Below are 21,676 nucleotides of genomic sequence, written 5' to 3'. Positions count from 1 at the left end.
ATATAAATATATATATATATATATATATATATATATATATATATATATATATATATATATATATATATATATATATATATATATTCAACAGAAATACTCATAGTTACGGCAGCAAGACGAAAGAAAATTTATGAAATTAAGAGAAGGTCGAAGTGACATTGAGAAGAAATAGATGAGAGAGAAATTTAGACTCAAACTGGGGGAGCAATTTCCCCAAGTTCGAGAGCCCTCTTGCCCGTCACAATTCTTCAACAATATGAAGAAACCACACGACTCCGTCAAGGCATTATCTCATTAAGAGGGGCCTGCTAGTAAATGATGAGTACTGTCATCCAAATCATGATGCAACCAATCAGCTTTTGCTGAAACTTTATCAGAAACATTTTGCTCTAAGGAAATCATACAATATGCCATATCATCTACATATGAAATATTAGATTGCTATAAGATTGCTAACTTCAATAGTGGAGGGATGTTAAGATTCATGCCACCAAGAATGTCTTTTGCCTTGCAATCTACAGTAGTAGTCTAAAAGGATTGCAGGAAGATGAGAATTTTGCAGAAGGGTCTACAGTAAATAATGAATTTGATGCCTTATGATAGGATCCCATATCTGTAATGCAGGTATCAACTCCACTATAATTAAGTAGCCTAGTTTTCTCTGGATTTTCCCCTACACTAAAGGAAAGTTTCCATTTTCACTTTAAACTTTTATTCTGGTTGACAACCATAAAAATATACTTTTCCATAAAAAGAACAGTGAGGCCTTTGCTCACATAATAGTTATTTAAATCCCACTACTGTCCCCTACAAGAGACATGAATGCGATTCATTATCATCCAGAAACTATTCCACTGAAAATTCTACACAGCAGAATAAAAAAAAACCTATATTGAACAATCTGGAGCTTGAGACTTTTGTCTAACCCAACGTTACAGAGACTGAAACACATAGGTTATCTGGTGTGCCCCAACCATTAGTTATAAGCATCAACTGCTAGACTGTCTCATTACCTTATTAAAAGGCATAAGTCAATTGAAAGAAAAGAAAATGGAAATTTTCTTTGTTTTAGGGTTAAATATGGATAGAACTAAGCTTCCAGAGAGAAGCAATAGGAATACCAGGGAGGTTCATAAAAATAAAATAGGTTATAGGGATTCAAAATTACTTGGAGGTAAAAGACTTGTAATTTAATTGTTCTTAGTTTATTATAAGTTTAAAATGTTTTTCTTTTCTCTTTTAAAACTTTTGAACTGGTTTTGGGTAAATGAATGAGGAATTTGAATGAACTGTATAACTTGATAACTGGTTTTCACTAATACAGTATAAAATTGAGCAAATTTTTAAAGAAAGCCCTTCAAAGATATAATAATACTATAAATACTAAAATCTTAAACAAATTTTAAATTTCTTTATAAGATTTACAGGTAATTTCCTGTATCTAAACCTAGAGGTTTCAGGGTGATGATGGGTAGGAGTTTGTATTTTCCTTTGGCTTTTTGTAGAATAGACTAGGAAAATAATGATGTTCCATAACATCAAAAACTCTGATGAAAAGAGATAAATGAAGGAGCTAACTGAATATCATCTACAAATAGGTATTAATCTTTATTTCTGGATGCTCATTTCTTTTTTATCTGCTGACATCATTCTTTTTTTAATGATGCCAATTGATGAGCAGTGCATAGGTGAGTCTACAAGCAGTTTGTAGCTAAAATGAAATAATTTTTAAATTTCAATACCTTTGGAGTGCAAACAGTGGCTCCCAACTCCATCATGGCTTGATTGAAATCACCTGGTCTATTCGGATCCACAAGTTCATCTGCCAGTTTCCACATGTGGTCTATAGTTGTCTGAAAATAGAATCAAAGTTGCAATACAGTTTTGAGTTGTGATAGAAATCTAGAAGCAACAGAACAATCATACAACAAGAGAGACTGAAATTTATCTTAATTCTCTGGTACCCACTGTGCCATCTCTCTGAGCTCAACCTAATTCTTAGATCCAACCTCCCCATGTGTTGTCATCAGCCTTGTTTCTCTTGGTCTACCATATCCTCTCCTGACCATTGGTTTCCATTCAGGTACCATCCTGGACTAACTCATCTTCCCTTCTTAAATATACCTCCATCCATATCCATCTTGATACTCTAACTAATTTATATTGTTCACACTGAGAACCACTTCCACTTCGTGAATTGCCACATTTGTTATATGCTGCTGCCATAAGTTATTATCGATCTTGCAAGTGAAATGCATATTTGATTTTGCTATGAACTAATATTCGATTTGATTTGACCTTCAGACTGTTTATAGCATGTCCATTGTTTGTTCTGCCCTCCTTATTCTCCCCTTCAATTTTGTAAAGGGAGATCTATTGCTGGTAATGATGGTTCTTATATATTTGAAAAGGGTTCGAGTTGGGTAATATTACTCTTCCGATAAAGCAATTAGTCTGATCACTTCTCTGAATCTGCATGACCTCAGTCTTCCTCTGGTTGATCATCAATCCAACTTTTCTCCCATCCACTACTAACCTATTTATCTTTTACTGAATTTCAGCCATTGCAGAGGAAATTAGAGCAATATAATTTTTGGTATTCAAGATCACATAGTCTCTGGTCCCCTTTTCATTAAATGCCATTATTCATTCCTTGCATTACCTTGTTAATAATATGATCAATCATACTAATAAACATTAGAGGGGACAGTATTCCATCTTGTAGTACCCCAGTCTTGACTTCAAATACATCAGTAAGACCACTATCAGCCATTACCATGATACAAATTCCGCTATGTACGTCCATTATGATGTTTACAATCTTTTCTGGTATCCCATAGTGCCACAGAATCCTTTTTAACATACTACATGAAATACTATTGAGTGCTTTCTTAAAATCCATAAAGCATAAAACCAAAGGTAATTTTAGTAGGTTACACTATTGAGCTGAATGTCGTAAAATAGAAATTTGATCTTCACATCCTCCACACTTTCTAAAAAGTGCTTGCTGTCTTCGAACTATTCTATCTGCTATAGGATCTAATCTATTCAATATTACCTTGGAAAAAACTTTCACACCAACTGGTGACAATGTGATCCCTCGCCAATTCCCAGTCTCTTAAATCTCCCTTCTTGGGTACTCTAACAACAATCCTTTCTTTTTCCACTCAACAGGCGTGACTTCATCTCGCCACATATGATTGAATAATAGATTGAACACAATGGGTGTCTGAATCTAATAAGCCTATAAAACTTCAAATGCAATACCATCCACTCCTGATGGCTTATAGTTTTCAGTTGTTTGATTGCCAAAACAACACTGGCAATCGAAAGATACATTTTTACGAAGATCATGTTTGGCCTCAAGCATGTCTTCCTCATTTGGTAGGGGTGGCCTATTTAGTATTTATATAAAATGTTCTTTCCACCTACCTCTAATTTCTGATTCCTTCGAATATTTTCATTTTCATTTCTAAAAGGTAACTCACCCCTCTTCCTCTACTTTAACATGCTTAATTAAATCTTAAGAAACAGTTAAAAATTATACAAAAAAGAATGAACACATCACAAAAAAAAAAAATTCTTTTACTTTATTGCATTATACTCAGAGAGCAGGAAAATTAGCTAGGATATACAAGAACCCATGACTTTGTGTAATTCCATCAAGTGAGCTATCATTCTAGCCACCTTTACCTGGGCATGATCCTTGGTTTATGTTAACAAAATGAGTAAGGAGCAAGGATGTAGGGAAAGGAATAGAACTAGGTCTTCTAAGATGTGAATCAATGATTAATTAAATGTTGCCTGGCAACATAACTACAATGATCACTTATAACTTCCTTAATTGGAAGACTACAACACCTATTAATAACTCTTGATAAAAAAAATAAAGCCATAAAAAACTAACTAGATCTTTAATAAAGTGCCAACTTCTGAAGGAATGAATGAATTATCTAGCATCATAACTACAATGGTGAACTATGCAAATGTCAATTAATGTGATACATTATCTAATACATATATATGTAGCAAGTCTTTGGGTTACAATGATTTCTACTTACATAAAAGAAATTGTGTATATTTTTTTGTTACTGGTCCTTTTTATCATTCTATATTCATGCAACCCATGGGTTCTTTTAGCCCTAGTTATGTTTACATGTCATAAAGGTATTTTTCATGTGCCAGACTATGACTTTACTACTACATTAAAATAGACAGGCGTGTACAGTGTTTACGTACAGTAGGAGTCTTCAGATTCATACAAATCCCTAACCACTGGAACACCTGAGCCGGGTTCAGTCTTGACTTTTTGAAGTTTATTCGGAATCTTAGATTTTGTAGGAATCTGACAACATGATATGTTGCTTCCGTGCATTCCCTTGCTGAGGGAGACCACACAAGCCAGTCATCCATGTATGCCGCTACCTCAAGGTCTCTTTCCCTTAATTGTTGAACGACTTCATCAATAACCTTCGTGAAAATCCTCGGAGCTATGCTGAGCCCGAATGGCATAGCTCTGAATAAATAAGCCCTTCTCTCCAGTCTGAAACCAAGGTAGGAGGAGAAGCGTCGACCTATCGAAAGATGCCAATAAGCGCAGGTAAGATCTATAGAGATGGTGTAAGCCGCACGGGGTAGTAAGGTCCGTATCTGTGAAATAGTCAGCATTCGGAACTTGTCGCACTGGACGAACAGGTTTAGATGGGACAAGTCAAGAATAGTTCGAGGAATAATCGAATCTTTCTTTGGCACGCAGAATAGACGACATTGAAACTTCATAGATTTCGTGCAACGAATAACTCTCTTCTTTAATAGGTCCTGCACATATTGTTCCAGATGAGGTGATGATTTCTGGAAAAAATCTTCTGATCCTTGGAGGTTGTCTCTTCCATTTCTAGCCTAGACCGCTGGAAATCATGCTCTGTGCCCAAGGACTGAACGCCCACCTGTCCTTGAACAATTTCAGCCTTCCCCCTACTGGAATATCTTCATTGTTTTGAAGGAAGATGTGTGCCCCTAGTTCCCCTGTTACTTCAGAGACCCCGACTCCTCGGCCTGCGTCCCCTGTCAGATCGGCCTCTACCCCCTCTTTCTGTCTTGGGGGAACGAAAGAACGGAGTCCCTTGTTCAAATCCAGGATTGAATGTTGGAAACTATGAAGTCACTGGATGAGGAACAATAAATGTATTTTGAGAAGCACAAACTGAAGAAGGGGTAAAGGACTTCCTAAGGTATGTTGGTTTACGGACCCTCTTAGGGTGAGGACCGACCCCAGGAATATATTTTCTCTTCAGAGACATTCCCCATCTCTGGAAAACTCTCTCTTTTCTGCTGCAGCTTTATCCAAGATCTCCTTTACTAAATTCTGTGGAAAAAGATCTATACCCCAAATACAAGCATCAATAAGGAGCTTCGGTTCATGACGAATAGTCCCTGATGCAAGAGCATACTTCCTGCATAATCTTCGACCCTGAAAGAAGTAAAAAAGATCCTTCATAAAAGTAGCCAAGTGTATCTTGGCCATCAGAGAAAAGACAGGAGCATAAATAAAATTACCAATCATCATTTCTACAAAGCATTGAAGAGACATTGAAGCTGATAGTCTCTCCCTAGCTTCCAATTCCGTTTTAAGTAAGTGTTCAGGAATCCTAGGCAGTCTTTCGTTAAACTGCTGGCTGGCTATATCCTTATCTAATTTCCCTTCAGCAAATGTAAACTGGATATCCAGCCAATGTTCAGCGTCATGGGGAAGAACAAGTGACACAGGTTTACATTCTTCCAAGACCGGAAGAGATTTACCCTCCCAGATAGCCTTTTCTACTGCTAAAGAGGCTTTCAAAGCAAAGGAAAAACCACTGTGTCGGGGGCTATAAAAGTGGCCAACCTTTCACCAAAGGTACCTAATTGTGTGTTAATACACCCTGCTATCTTCATTTCCTTCACCGCCAGGTGATGCGCTCTGGTGTGATATAAAAGGATCGCTTCTTTAGGGATAGTGTCATCTCTTAATGGAACACCTTCAGCTAACCTAACATAAAAGGTGCAGGCCTCTATATCTGGATAAAACTCCAGATCAGCAACCGTCTAGAGCCTAACCCCTCTCCGATATGAAGAATACCCTCTGAAAGCACCGCATGACCCACGTACCTCCATGGGTTTTGCTGCGTGCAAGAGGGAAGCTGAGAGGGTAAAACGTTAGCCTTAAAAGGATCCTGTTGAGGTTTCAAAGCCTGAATCTCCTCCCACAAGTCTTTAAAAATCCTTCTTTGATATTCTGGGGTCCCTTCCATAAAAGACTTCATGTTTGCTAACAGGGACCTGTCCTCCAAGTTACTTGGAAATTTAGGAAGTGTTGGTTCCCCCAGCTCGATCGGGGATGGAGGAGGGACAGAAACAGAAAGTGTACCTGAAAAGGGAGACGTAGTCGTAACTGTTGATAGAGAAGCCGCGGTAGTGACAGCAGTGGATACAACGGAACACACTGAGTCTCTCACGGAAGTCACACTAACATAGTCAAATTCGGGCAGGTAAGAGTCATCCACATGAAGGAGGGGTTCATCCAAATCTACCGCCGACAGGAGAGCTGATTCTCTACCCGGGGATAAAAAAACCGTCTACATGAATCTGGACGGTAGGTATGGGTCTAGGTGGGGCGTAACCCAATAACGAGTCCAGGGCCATCTTAGGAAAAAGAATATCCTTCCACTCTGCAGATGGAAGATAAGGAGCCTTTGGTTCAGCATTCTTCTTGAAGCCCCTGACCCAGGAACGAAGAGATCTCTGGAAAAAATGCTCGGTCGACATCAGAGACATCCTCCGATATCCATCCAGAAGGATGTAAGTACTTACACACACTGCAATCCTGAGGGTCTCAATAGGAGACTGGACCCTTCATTCTCAGGCATTTATCATGGGTTCTGCAGGTATCATGACCACAGGGATACCTCACGGTCCTGGCACAGATCTGAACTCGACAGTGCATCTCCTTCGAAGATCCCACCTGTAAAGAGGAGAAAACAACCATGAGTACCTTTATCTATTTGAATCACCAAGCTGAAAAGAATGTATTAGTAGCATTCCAATAAGTCAGTCAAAATTGAGAAAATAATTCCCAAATTGTGAGCATTAGCAATTGGTGATCAGAAAGAGAAAAAGGATCACAATATCCAGACCTCTTCAATGCCGTTAGATTGGAACATAAACCCAACTAAAATTATCCCCTTTAATCATGAGTATAACGTTCTGTTACGAGGGGAAACAAGGATGCTCATCAAAATCAAAAGCCTACTCTCTTCGCAGAGAAAGGGCTAGTAGGAAGGCAATGAAGTCACCTACCATGCAAAACATATCGACGCATCGATAATATTAGCAACCAAAGGTAAAAATAGAAGGCTATTCTTTAATCCATAATCTGACAAGGGGATTCCTAAATAGGAATCCCACCTGTAAGAAAACGAAAGAACAATCCAATCCACATCCTTAAAGGATCTGATTAAGTGATGGAAGCAATTAACCAAGTGTAATGGTTAACTCTAAAGTATAACTTATCGCAAAAGAGAACTCCAAACTGACTAACATAAAGATTCCTCGCAAGTAGTAGAAGTAAGGTCTCTATGTCGATCTGAGTTTTGTACTCATCAACAGATAATAGAGCAATCCCCTTTTAGAAGGCAGTCTCTAAGAAATAAAACATTTGCCGTTCACAACAGCACAGATAGTTAAAGGCATCGTTGACTCCCAAGGATATTCCTAAATCAGGGGCACGATAACAATACCCTATTTTGGGCGAGAACTGCAGCCAGTGACGACAGTGTCAGCAAAGACGGCAGCAAAATGAAACGACGATAATTTGTACCAAATCATCATGTCGTGATGAAAAGAGTGCGGCAGTATACGCCACATTGATTAACATAGCAACGTATCACTATAATATGCCCCAGAGAAGGAATGCCGTCGGTGACGACGAAGCCGTAAGTACCAGCATTGCCGACAGTCTGACAACTCTCTTTTATAAAGGGGAATGCTGCCGGGTTAATCGGCCACAACCCCAGAGGAGCTACACCTTAACAAACAATTGCAAAAATAGATAGCATTGTTAATGTAAGTTCGATATCAGTAACAGGGAAACCCACCACAAAGAGGTAAAAAACAACATATAATTACTCTATCAATATTCTCAGAGGCTAAGATACGGCGTCACACAACTGTCAGTGCACCAACAGGAAAAAAGGCTCACCCTTCGCAAAGGGGAACACTAAAGACATACCGTATGCCAACATAAGAACATGTGTAGCACGATGACCCGACGGACACACCGTTAAAGTATAGGCCTGGCCAGATACAACAAGACGAAAGAAGAATCCCAGAGACTAAAAGAAAGGCATTAGCCAGTCAGCGAACCAAATGAACAAGATAAATGAGCTCACCCTTCGCAAAGGGGATCTCCAAAACTGTGCCTTCCTAGCCCTGAGAGACTCCGACGTTTGTAGCACAATGGCCAAGAGCATAAATGGTTGGAGAACTGAAAAACGCCAACAAGTGGGTCCAAAAAAAAACTCAGAAACTAGTATGACTGAGTAAAAATCTTCCCAAGGGAAGTAACCACTGCCAACGAAACCGGAACTCAAAACCAAAAACTAAAACCCCGAGTCCGTCTCCAACAAAAACTTACCGACTCTAGGTTAGGCTAGCCAAAACTGATACGTGGTCATCAAAAAGACTAAAATAATAAAATACAATGAAAAATTATATAAAATTGAGTCCTTAGCATCATGATGCTAAACCTAAACAAGCTAACGTGAAACTTACCCAAATAATTAGTACTGTAAACACAAAAAAAGGGCAATCAGGGACTGAACCCGACGCCATTCTAGCAGGACTTGAAGCGCTCAGGCTTCCTATAATCAAATGCTAACATAAAAGTACCCGAAGGGAGCTAAAACAAAATTAGCATAAACAAAGACAAAGAGAGGTAGATACTCAACTTTGACGAAGAAGAGGAAGCCATAACAAATAAAATCTTCTAAAACGGTGAAAAGAGCAACTAAAAAAAATCAACCACACTGTAGCCACCAGCTGCGTACAAAGGAATGGTGAAGCGGGAGCGTACAGGAGCACCGGAAGGTGATAGGATGTGTAACGGCTCCTTACTTATCCTACCACTTAGAGGATTAGACTGGGTAAAGTCTGTTTGGGGTGCAGATATCTATGGTTATCTTAGGATACGTCCCTGATTACACAAGATATCTTCGGATAGTCGTTTCCGGGGGGTTGGAACCCCGTGATACCTGAAGGTAATTCTCTTGTAATATCAATCGCAGAAATATCATACTGTAGAAACTTGCCAGAAGGAACGTTCATCAGGACGACATGGCTCGAGCCCAAAATTATTATTCATGGTACTTATGCATTAAATGCTTCGTCATAACTACTGTAAAATATGTATGAATCCCATTTTTTGTCATCAAGTTTCATCCTTATCTCTTTTATACATCAATAGCACTCAAATGCATTATATAGATTATAATAGTTTGTCTCTATTGCAATTTCGGTAACATGAAGGATTCGAAGTTTCATCTTGCTACCCAAATAACTCGATTTTGGAGTATCAGTAGAATGGTCTTTTCCAGTTCTGAAGTGTTCAACACAATTTTCCTTAATCAAATTAGCAGAGGTCGCAAACAGTGCCTGTGGGCGGGGGAGGGGGGGGGGGGTGTTGTCGTCAGTATGTCCAGGGGATGGGGAGTCAGTGTTTGAAGGGTCCATAGTTAAGGGTGATATTTTCTTTTTGGGGGTTTTTGTTGATTGTTTTGTTGGTTCACCTGCTTGAGAAATTTAAGAAAGTATCATACAATGGAAAGGAAATTTTTGCATTCTCCACAGTTGGCCCAATGAGAGTATCCTTCCCAGATGGTCCACTCCATACACTACCCGATTGATTGACTGATTGATTTAAGGTTTTCAGGCATCCTGGCATCTAAGGTCATTGACGCCGATATCATTTAATTTATATAAAAATTAAAAGAAAATTCAATTAAAACCATAAAAGCTGAATGTCACTACAGAAGTTAAAATAGTTTTCAGAAGACCTGCTTCTGAAATAAATCTAAAAATACCGCTCGCATAGTAGGACGCATCATCTCCAAGAATATTGGCTAGGATGAACCTGCCACCCTAACCTTGAGCCTCAAATAAATATCTATTTCTAAAGTTATTATAATTGGGGCATTAAGTCAACAAATGTCTAACTGTGAAAGGTACTAAACAGTAGTCGGAATATGGTTGGTGTTGGCCCTTCAGAAGAAACTCATATGTCAACTGAGTGTGACCAATACGGAGACGACAAAGAGTTGTCCCCAATTTTCGAGGCATCATAACATACCTCCAAGGAGATATAACATTTGTTACTTTTGTTATTTTATTGCCATCTAGATTATTTCCATGCTGTTGCCATTTATTACAAAACGATTTCTTGATGTTAGGTAGGAATCATCACAGGGAATGGGATACCTTCTTGGTAGGAACTCAGATGCAGCATTTTTCGCCAGTAAATCTGCCTTCTCATTCCCAGACACACCAATATGTGCTGGAACCCAACAAAATCGAACCATTATACCTGTCCTTCCAATAATAAAAAGCCATTCTAAAATCTTCAAAACTAGAGGGTTACTAGAATTAAAAACTTCTAAAGCTTGAAGGACACTCCTTGCATCACTAAAAATTGTAAAATTACCCTCCTTCGCCAACGCTATTTTCTCAGTAGCGGTTAATATGCCATACAGTTCGGCAGTAAATATGGAAGCTGTTAGAGGAAGTGCACCTTTACAATTAAAAACCATTACTATGTAATACAAATCCAACGCCAGAATCAGATTTGGACCCATCAGTATATATAAAAGTCGATCCTCAATGTTCTTCAACATGTTCCATAAAAAGAGACCTGGCTTCTAAGAGATCTCTGGTAATTTCCATGGAGGCATTGATGATACCTTGAAAGGAAGCACCTTACTTCTAATTATATCCAGAATGTTTAATAATTGTTTCACCCAAAAGCCATAAGGTTGAGGAGATTTTGGGTGCAACTCGAAGTATGTTGAGTGCCTTACAGGGCTTGCTCTCTGAAAGGCTAAAGAATTAGGGAGTCTTTGCAATCTGAACCAATACCGAATATTAGAAGACAATCGGTACAGGTCTAGAGGTAACTCTCCAGCATCAACAAGGACACTTGGGATAGGTAAGGTTCTGAATGCTCCCTTGGACATTCTATTACCAGCACGATGTATTGAATCTAATATCTTTAATCAGCTTGGGGTGTCTGAGAATATTTAACATCCATAACTAATTTTGGAAAAAAATCCAGGCCTTGTATAATTTTAAAATAGTATTGCGGTTTGCCCCACAGGATGTATGGGACAATACTTTTAAAAGATTCAGAGCCTCAAGACATTTAGCTTTTATTGCTTTTAGGTGAAAAACCCATATGTCTAAAATCAAATATCAAACCTAACAATTTAGTTTCCCCTACACATGGAATCCATTGACCTTTAATGTATATATCCAGGTCTGGATGTACTTCCCAGATACGACAGAAATGTACAATAGTAGTTTTACTTGTTGAGAACTTAAAACCATTCATATCGGCCCACTGGATAATTTTGTCAATTGAGAGTTGTAGTTTTCTCTCAACCATTGCCATTCTAACTCTAGCAAATGATATAGAGAGATCACCCACAAATAATATTGAGAGAACATCCCAGGGAATGGCTAAGGATATCCCATTAATTGCTAGTGCAAAAAGGGTTACACTCCGCACACTTCCCTGAAGAACTCCTCCATCCTGACATTTACTCTCTGATAGAGTTTCCCCCACTCTCACTTGAAAAACTCTATGTGAAAGAAAGGCCTGAATAAATAGTGGCAGCTCTCCTCTCTATCCCAATTCATGAATTGCTTTAAGTATACCATATCTCCATATCGTATCATAAATATTTTCAAGGTAAAAAAAAACTGTCACATGGTGCTGTATGGAAGCAAAGGCTTCACAAATAGAGGACTCAAGTCGTATCAACACATCAGTCGTTGGGTGCATTTTTCTGAATCCACATTGAATGGGTGATAAAATACCCTTCTTTTCAAGGTACCACACCAGCCTTGCATTGACCATCTTCTCCATGATTTTACATAAACAAGATGTCAATGCAATAGGTCAATAGTTTTCTGCTAAAAGCTTGTCCTTACCGGGTTTTAAAAAGGCTAAAATAATGGCTAGTTCCCAAACACTTGGATAACTATCATCATGCCATATTCTATTAATAATTCTTAAAATAAATAACTTTGAATTAAAATGTACATGGTTCACCATTGCATATGGAATTCCATCAGGTCCAATGGCTGTATCGTTACAAGTAGCAAGTGTGGAATCATATTCTCTTTCAGGAAAAGGAGAATTATATGATTCTTCCCTTCGTGTGTCAAAATTTAAAATATTCTTTTCTTCAATGCTCTTATATTGGTGACCAGGAGCTGCTACATACTTGCAAGATACATCTGAAAAATGATCAGCCAGGGCATTGCTAACATCATTTGCTTTAGTCATACAGTGAACCCTCGTTTATCGCGGTAGATAGGTTCCAGACGCGGGCGCGATAGGTGAAAATCCGCGAAGTAGTGACATCATATTTACCTATTTATTTAACATGTATATTCGGACTTTTAAAACCTTCCCTTGTACGTAGTACTGTTAACAAACCACCCTTTAATGTACAGAACACTTAATGCATGTACTACAGCACCCTAAACTAAAACAGGCACAAATATTAAAGGCGATTTTATATCATGCGTTTCCTAAACACCTAAAAAGCACGATAAAAAATGGCAACCAATGTTTTGTTTACGTTCATCTCTGATCATAATGAAGAACCAAACTCATTTAGTGTACTGTACACATATATGTATAGGTTAGTTTTTGCATCGATTATATTGATTATACAGTACTGTATGTTGATTTTTTTATTACCAATGTTTTAGTTTACATATTTTTCTTAGGACTTCCAAATGAAATCTTTTTCTTTATGACGCCGCCTGAAACGACGGCGTGTACGCTCAGTAAACAACCACGCTCAGAACAAACAAGGCATTTAACGCGCATGATGATAGTGATAAATAATGATACAGTACATACAGTATTTACAGTAAAAGCATTTACAAAATATGTTACCTTACAAATATAAATTATACAGTATTGTACGTAGCAAAGCAGGAAAACAATTTACGAGAGAGAGAGAGAGAGAGAGAGAGAGAGAGAGAGAGAGAGAGAGAGAGAGAGAGAGAGAGAGAGAGAGAGAGAGAGATTGTTTTACGTACGTAAATGTAAATTTTAAACAAAAAAATATGATAGGTTACAACATGTAGACTTTTAAAACCTTCCCTTTAACTTAATGCATACAGTACGTACATTACTAAACTATAAAACAGGCAGTAAGAATATTAAAGTAAAAAATAAAGATTGTTACTGTACTCACCACGAAAGAAGTTGAAGAAAAACTTGAATGGTGATGGCGATGAATTTGCTGCACAGTAGAAATGATGATGATGAAGCTGATGATGTGTTCTACTGTGCAGTCAATGATAGTATTTTACGTCTCTTCAGACGGAGGTGTCTTTTCCTGGGACACCTCTTCAACTTCTTCCTGGGAAACTTCTTCAATTTCTTCCGAAGGCGTACTAGCAGGAGGAACTGGCTCTTTTTTGCGAGGCTGGAAGAACATTGTGATCGGAAGTTGTTGCCGCTGCTTCTTTTTTCGATCCAAGAGCATCCTGTAGGGAGTCATGATGTCATCGACCTTGTTGGAGAATTGCATCGAGCGAACCATATCCTCGTCCCACTCTTGTAACATTTCTTTCGCCTCCTTGATATGGTTGCAGAACTTGGCAAGCCGTTCTAATGTTAAGCCCGTTTCTTCAACATTTTCTTGGGTCTCTTCCTGGGTATCACTCTCTTCCTCACTTGCCGATTTCGTCAGGTCTTCGAGGTCTGCGTCAGTTAGGGGCTGGGAATGGCAGTCCAACAACTCGTCGACGTCTTCAGTCGTCATGTCGCCAAACCCGTCACCTCCAATTATGGCAGCCAACTGCACAGATTTCCGTATTGCAGAGTGTTGGATTTCCGACGGAGTAAATCCCTTGTCGTCGTAAACAATATCGGGCCACAACTTCTTCCAGCTCGCATTCACGGTTGCAGGTTTCATCTCTTGAAGTGCCTTCTGAATATTCTGCAGGCACGTGGCTATGGTGTACTGCCGCCAGTACGCCTTCAAGTTGAAATCTTCATCCTCGTCATCTTGGGCAGCATCCACACACGCAACGAGGTCCGCCAAGGTATTCTTCGTGTAGAGGGCCTTGAACGCCCTGATAACCCCCTGGTCCATCGGTTGAATTAATGACGTGGTGTTGGGTGGCAGGAACTCAACCTGAATGCCCTCATGCGACAGGTCAGTTGCGTGTCCACCAGCGTTATCCATAAGGTGAAGGATCTTGAATGGCAAGCCCTTCTCTAAGAGATATTTGCTGAATTGCGGGATAAAACACTGGTGGAACCAGTTGGAGGTCAGCATCTTCGTAATCCATGCTTTTTGATTATGCATCCAGTACACGGGAAGGAGACTCTTATTTTTATTTTTCAAAGCGCGAGGATTTTTCGACTTATAAATAAGCCCCGACTTTAACAAAAATCCAGCAGCATTGCCACACATCACGAGGGTAACGCGATCCTTGAATGCCTTAAAGCCAGAGGCTTTGGCTTCCTCTTTGAACAGGAAAGTTCAAGACGGCATTCTCTTCCAAAACAAGCCAGTCTCATCCATATTAAAGACTTGTTCCGGCTTGTATCCACCTTCGGCGATAATATTCTTGAACGTCTGGTTCACGTAAGTTTCAGCAGCGGCAGTGTCAGCGGAAGCAGACTCCCCATGCAGGGAAACGCTTTTCAGGGCGAAGCGTTTCTGAAACTTCGCGAACCATCCTTTGCTTGCGGAAAAACGTTTCTGAGGCTGGGAATCAGTGGATGTCCCTGGTTGAGGATCATCTGCATCATCATCATCTTCAGCATGGTTGCCGTCGTCGTCTTTAGGTTCCTTTGCAGCAAAATTCTCATATAAACTCAAAGCCTTTGTTTGGATGGTGTTCGTATCCAACGCTATGTTCTTCTTCCGGCAGTCGGCAATCCACACAGCTAAAGCACCTTCCATGCGTAAGATCGTTTTATTACGCGTTGTAACGACTCGCTTCGCTGATCTGCTAAAGGTGATTGCAGCCGTCTTTCTAATGTTCGCCTCGTCCTTTTTGATATAGCGAACGGTGGATTCGTTGATGCCAAAATGGCGGCCGGCGGCCGCGTAACTTCTACCATCTTTTAACATGTCGAGAAGCGTAACCTTCTCAGCTATCGTCATCATCCTTCGGTGGCGTTTAGGCTCACTACCAGCCTTAAGAGAAGCAGAACGCTTGGGAGCCATTACAGTAGGATTTACGTACAGTACTGTAACAAAAAGTTCAACTTAAAAAGGTCGCACACAGCACAGATTAAACTTCACAAACTTCAGAACGTCTACTCAGCGATACGCGGTAAGAGAAAGTGAACGATCCAGCCCCGCGAGAACTTTGATGCTGCGGGTAGAAGATGCGGGCAAAACACCAATCACAGGCTAGATAACAAAACTTGAGTTCTGATTCGTCATCTATCAGCGCTTGAACCAATCACAACCCGTCTTACAGTACTATGATGCGTTGGTTACTCATAGAAGATGCCCCGCGCATACTGAACGTACGTAGATTAAGTACAATACCGTAATAATAATAAATAATGATAATAATACTGTACAGTAATAATAATCATAATAATGATAATAATAATAACAATAATAATCTTATTAACAACAACAACAATAATAATAATAATAACAATAATAATAAAAATTTACGTACGCTATTTTACGCCTCTCTCTCTCTCTCTCTCTCTCTCTCTCTCTCTCTCTCTCTCTCTCTCTCTCTCTCGTACGCTTATTCGAAATGTGATTTTTGCAACAAAGAATATTATTGGATGCAGTACTGTACTACGTACGTATACATACAAAAGATTCATGGAAAAGAAGCACATCCATTACAGTACACACCATTCTAATATGGTATGACTGCATCTGATTTGCGTTTCATGTTCGATTTAATTTTACTACGTACTGAATTATCGTATGATCACATTCTCTTTTCGTGTTTTATTTCTTTCTGTGCTGAATTATATATCATATGTAATGCAATGAACAATCAGTAAGAGCAGATATTACTAATTACAGTATTAATGGAATTACAGGTAACAAAATATCGTATTTGGGGGTCTTCAGATTTCGCGGTATTTTCGAATTTTCCGGAAAATCCGCGATATGTATATATATATGGGTTATGGAAAAACCCCGCGAAGTGGTGAATCCGCGATTGTCGAACCGCGAAGTAGCGAGGGTTCACTGTAAACTGACCGTTCACTTTCAGCACTGGTGGTAGGTTCGGGATAAATTTGCCGCCAATCTTCTTTAATTTCCTTTATACAGAAGATGGTGGTGTTCTACTGCTAATGGAGGAAACTATTGATACCCAAGACTGGCGTCTAGCTTCTTTCATGGCACGACGGAACTGTGCTCTACAATTTTTGTATGTTATCAAATTTTCATCAGTACGGCGTCTACGCAGTCTAGTCAGAGATTTTCTATTAATTCTGAAGACCACCACGGGACTGGTCGTCGTTTGAATAAGCCCATGATTTTGGGAATCGAATTGATTCCTGCTGTATGGAGAGCTTCATCAAGTAGGTCTATGGCATCATCAATACTTTCAGACTGTTCTGCACTCCCCTCGATCTCACTTTGCTCACAAAATTTAACCCAGTCTGCCTTGTCAAGATTCCACCTTGGCGGTGGAATCAAGAAGGCAGTTAGAGCTAGCATTTGAAAGGTCAATGCATGACAAGGTACCTGTCTGAACATGGAAGTGTGTGGGCTCTTCTGTATTGAGGAGTTCGACATCCTCATTTTCCACAATTGAAGAGATAATATTGCCCCTTGTGTTTGCCAAAACCTCACCCCATAAAGGATGTCTACTATTCATATCTCCCACTAACAGAACAAGTTGAGAGAGTTATGGAATGGCCCCTACTAAATCATCATATAAAATATTATCATTTGCAGGTAAGTACATAGAGCATATTGTATATTTTCTCCCTATATCTACTTGAACAACCACTGCCTACAGAGGTGTACGAATAGACAAAGGTATTTGGGGAACATCTCGACGAACGTACATGATGCTTCCGCCATGGCTCCCTGCTTGTTGATTATAAGGTGTTATATAGTTAACATACTCTCGAGAACTAGGAGTGTTAGCATCAAGCTTACTTTCCGGTGGACATACAATTATGGGGGAATGTTCATGAATTAGGATATTAAGTTCTTCATATTTGGCCCTTAAACCCCGAAAATTCCATTGCAAAGTGAAGGAGAAAACTATGGATTATTTCTGGAAGACATCTTGTATGAGGTTTTCCCATTAGCAGTTTTTAATCTAACATTATTACCTGTAGGTTCCTTCAGAAATGCTCTTGATATATTGAGTTTTACATTTGTGTTTGTCTTTATGTCCTTCTGATCTATTTGATGAGGTGGATGGTGGACCTCAACTTTAATTTCTGATTTATTCAGTTTATCTTCCAGTTCCTTAGAAACATCAACACATACATACATATACCAAAGGCACTTCCCCCAATTTTGGGGGGTACCCGACATCAACAAAGAAACAAAACAAAAAGGGGACCTCTACTCTCTACGTTCCTTCAGCCTAACCAGGGACTCAACCGAGTTCAGCTGGTACTGCTAGGGTGTCACAGCCCAACCTCCCACATTATCCACCACAGATGAAGCTTCATAATGCTGAATCCCCTACTGCTGCTACCTCCGCAGTCATCTAAGGCACCGGAGGAAGCAGCAGGGCCTACCGGAACTGCGTCACAACCGCGGGGGCATATAAAAATTAGAATAGCGCCAACGTTATCCCTGCGTGTCGTAAGAGGCGACTAAAAGGGACGGGACGAGGGGGCTGGGGACCCCCTCTCCTGTATAAAAATCCTACGAGACAAAAACATCCAACACAAAACATCAAATTTATTTGATGTCATAACTTTAATGTTTCTAATGGAGGGGGGTGAGAATGATTGAGGTCTCTCTCTTTTACGATTAATATGTGGTGGGCTTCTAGGTTATTGCACCTTTCCCACAACAGGTGCATCAGATAAATTGGTTTTAAGTGGAACCTCCATCAAATTAGGCAAGGACATGGCCTGTGAGAGGTTTGTACTAGTTTTTGTAACTTGGGACGAAGGTTGTACAGAAATAGACAATGCCTTAGTGTTAAGACCCCATGGTAAAGCCTCAGGAGGTAATATGCTTACCTTGTCATTTGACATTTTATCAGATGATATATTTCTTTTTCTAAAGTTGCTCTAAGTACTAGGTGGGTTTGATTTTAATGCCTTTGCATAGGTATTTGATTTGTTTAATAATCTTTTGGCATGTCCCACACTTACATGTTCTATATTTGTTGAGGGCAGGTTCCTCCATCCTGGAATGTAAGGATTATCATTGATGTACCTGGGACTTTATGAACTTTCCATACATTTAGTGGACACATAGCCAGTATCTCCTCCTCTGTAAATTCATACAGATCTCTGTTAAAAACTATTCCACTTCCGTAGCTAAAATTTAGGTGGAGTTTTACATCTTAATATCATCAAAAGTTATTTTTATGTTGGACAGTATTATACTGTGTACTTGATTTGGCATGGAAAAGGAAACTATTTTTTTTCCAAAACGAGATATATCGCCTACTTTCTTCTGAATTAATTTGCATATTCTAAAATAGTTCCCAGTAACCCCCTTTGATTCAGCTATAAGCCATATTGGTAGTTTTGGCTTTCTCTGGGAAGGCATAACCAAATCCGGGTCTTTTTCAAACCAATCAGCAGGCCTATATACATCCAAATCTTTTGGTACCTTATCACAGAGTGCGGCTGCTACATTCAAGTGTTTAATTCTAATATTATTCACGTTACTTACTGCACTAATAGCTTCGTCATAACTACTGTAAGATATCCATGAATGCCATTTTTCATTTTCAAGTTTCATCCTTATTTCTTTGATACATGCATATCACTCAAATGCTTTATAGAGACCATCATAGTTTGTCTCTATTGAAATTTGGGTAACATGGAGGATTCAAAGTTTCCTCGTGTAACCCAAATTACTCGATTTTGAAATATCAGTAGAATGGTCCTTTCCCATTCCGATGCTATCAACAGAATTTTCCCTATTCAAATTAGCAGAGGTCGTCAACAGTGCCGTGAGGGGGTGAGCATATCCAGGGGATGGGGAGTCAGTGTTTGAAGGGTCCATAGGTAGGGGTGGGATTTCCTTTTTGTTTTTTGTTGGTTGCTTTGTTCGTTTACTTGTTTGAGAATTTTAAGAAAGTATCATATGTTGGAAAAGAAATTTGCATTCTCCACCATCAGCACAATGAGAGTATACTTCCCAGATGGTCCACTCCATACCCTACCCTGCTGTTAGGACTGAGACCAAGAAAATATGGAATCATCCTACCCATATCTGTAATAATGGGCTTATGGCCAGAGGCCAAGAGTCCCCACCTCAAGGATTGGATCCCCCAGGTTTCCGATGACCCAACCCTTGAGAGTAGTTCTGCCAAAAAGGTCCAAACCATCTTTGGGATGGCTGAGATCATCCAATACTCTCATATATAGCTTTGAATGCAAATACCTCCCAACCGTGATCCTTTCTCCCATTCAATTAAGCAAGCAGTTGTAACGAATGTGGAAATATCCACGCAATATAAATAAAATAAAAATAAATAAATAAATTAACATACAAAATACTACATATATATATATATATATATATATATATATATATATATATATATATATATTATATATATATATATATATATATATATATATATATATATATATATAAACTTAAGAAAATAATACTCAAAGAGTTAGGACAGCAGGACAAAAGAAAATTGATAAAATTAGGAGAAGGTCAAAGTAATATTGAGCAGAAGAAATGGAGGAAAGGGGGATAAATTTAGATTCAAACTTGGGGAGCAATTTTCCCAAGTTCAGAGCCCGCTTGCCCGTCACAATTCTTCAACAATAAGAAGAAACAATATGACAATGTCAAGGCATTCTCTCGTTAAGAGGGATACCCTACCCGACGGATAGCACCAAAACAGTTATAGAGGCAAGTATATATGTATATATGTATATGTATATATATATATATATATATATATATATATATATATATATATATATATATATATATATATATATATATATATATATGTATATATGTATATATATATATATATATATATATATATATATATATATATATATATATATATATATATATATATATGTATATATGTATATATATATATATATATATATATATATATATATATATATATATATATATATATATATAGTATATATATATATATATTTATATATATATATATATATATATATATATATATATATATAATATATGTATATATATGTATATGTATATGTATATATATATATATATATATATATATATATATATATATATATATATATATATGTATATATATATATATATATATATATATATATATATATATATATATATATATATATATATATATATATGTATATATATATATATATATATATATGTATATATGTGTATATATATATATATATATATTATATATATATATATATATATATATATATATATATATATATATATATATATATATATAAATTTCTACCTCATACTTGGGATCGAACGCTAGCCCCTTCTAATGAAAGGCCAGGTCGAAACCAACCATGTCACGAGAGCCCATAAAAGGAAATCTGAACCTGACACTAATCTAGCTGTCCGAGGATTTACCTGGTGAGACATCAGTCTCTTTACCAGCGAGTTTTACCAGATTTCCCCGGGCCACCACGTGACACAATTGGTAGTAATTCATTCAAATTACCCCTAATGAGTCAATATGGATATATATCAACACAACATCGTGTTCAAATAGAAATAAATTTCTACCTCATACTTGCGATCGAACGCTAGCCCCTTCTAATGAAAGGCCAGGTCGAAACCAACCATGTCACGAGAGCCCATAAAAGGAAATCTGAACCTGACACTAATCTAGCTGTCTGAGGATTTACCTGGTGAGACATCAGTCTCTTTACCAGCGAGTTTTACCAGATTTCCCCGGGCCACCACGTGACACAATTGGTAGTAATTCATTCAAATTACCCCTACTGAGTCAATATGGATATATATCAACACAACATCGTGTTCAAATAGAAATAAATTTCTACCTCATACTTGGGATCGAACGCTAGCCCCTTCTAATGAAAGGCCAGGTCGAAACCAACCATTTAATCCGTTCCAGAACCAACTTCGGATGTAGAAAATGTTCGGATGTAGAAACGAATTTTCCCATAAGAATACATGGTAATTCATTTAATTCGTTCCTCAGCCTAAAAACCCATAATAAAATT

The 21,676-nt window shown here is 38.3% G+C and overlaps 1 protein-coding gene across 3 annotated transcripts in view; it reads right to left on the bottom strand.

Moving 5' to 3' along the window:
- Positions 1–21,676, bottom strand: part of LOC137650072 (adenine DNA glycosylase-like) — a 476,996-nt gene that overhangs the window by 317,469 nt on the left and 137,851 nt on the right. For all 3 annotated transcript variants that reach the window (XM_068383131.1, XM_068383130.1, XM_068383133.1), the window contains exon 5: positions 1,743–1,853. In XM_068383131.1, coding sequence (XP_068239232.1) covers positions 1,743–1,853 — 111 coding nt within the window. The remainder of the gene's footprint in view (positions 1–1,742; positions 1,854–21,676) is intronic.

The sequence above is a fragment of the Palaemon carinicauda genome, chromosome 11, assembly GCF_036898095.1.
Source record: "Palaemon carinicauda isolate YSFRI2023 chromosome 11, ASM3689809v2, whole genome shotgun sequence".
Taxonomy (NCBI): domain Eukaryota; kingdom Metazoa; phylum Arthropoda; class Malacostraca; order Decapoda; family Palaemonidae; genus Palaemon; species Palaemon carinicauda.
Note: the sequence above shows the minus strand (reverse complement) of the source record. Positions and strands in the feature narration are given on the sequence as shown.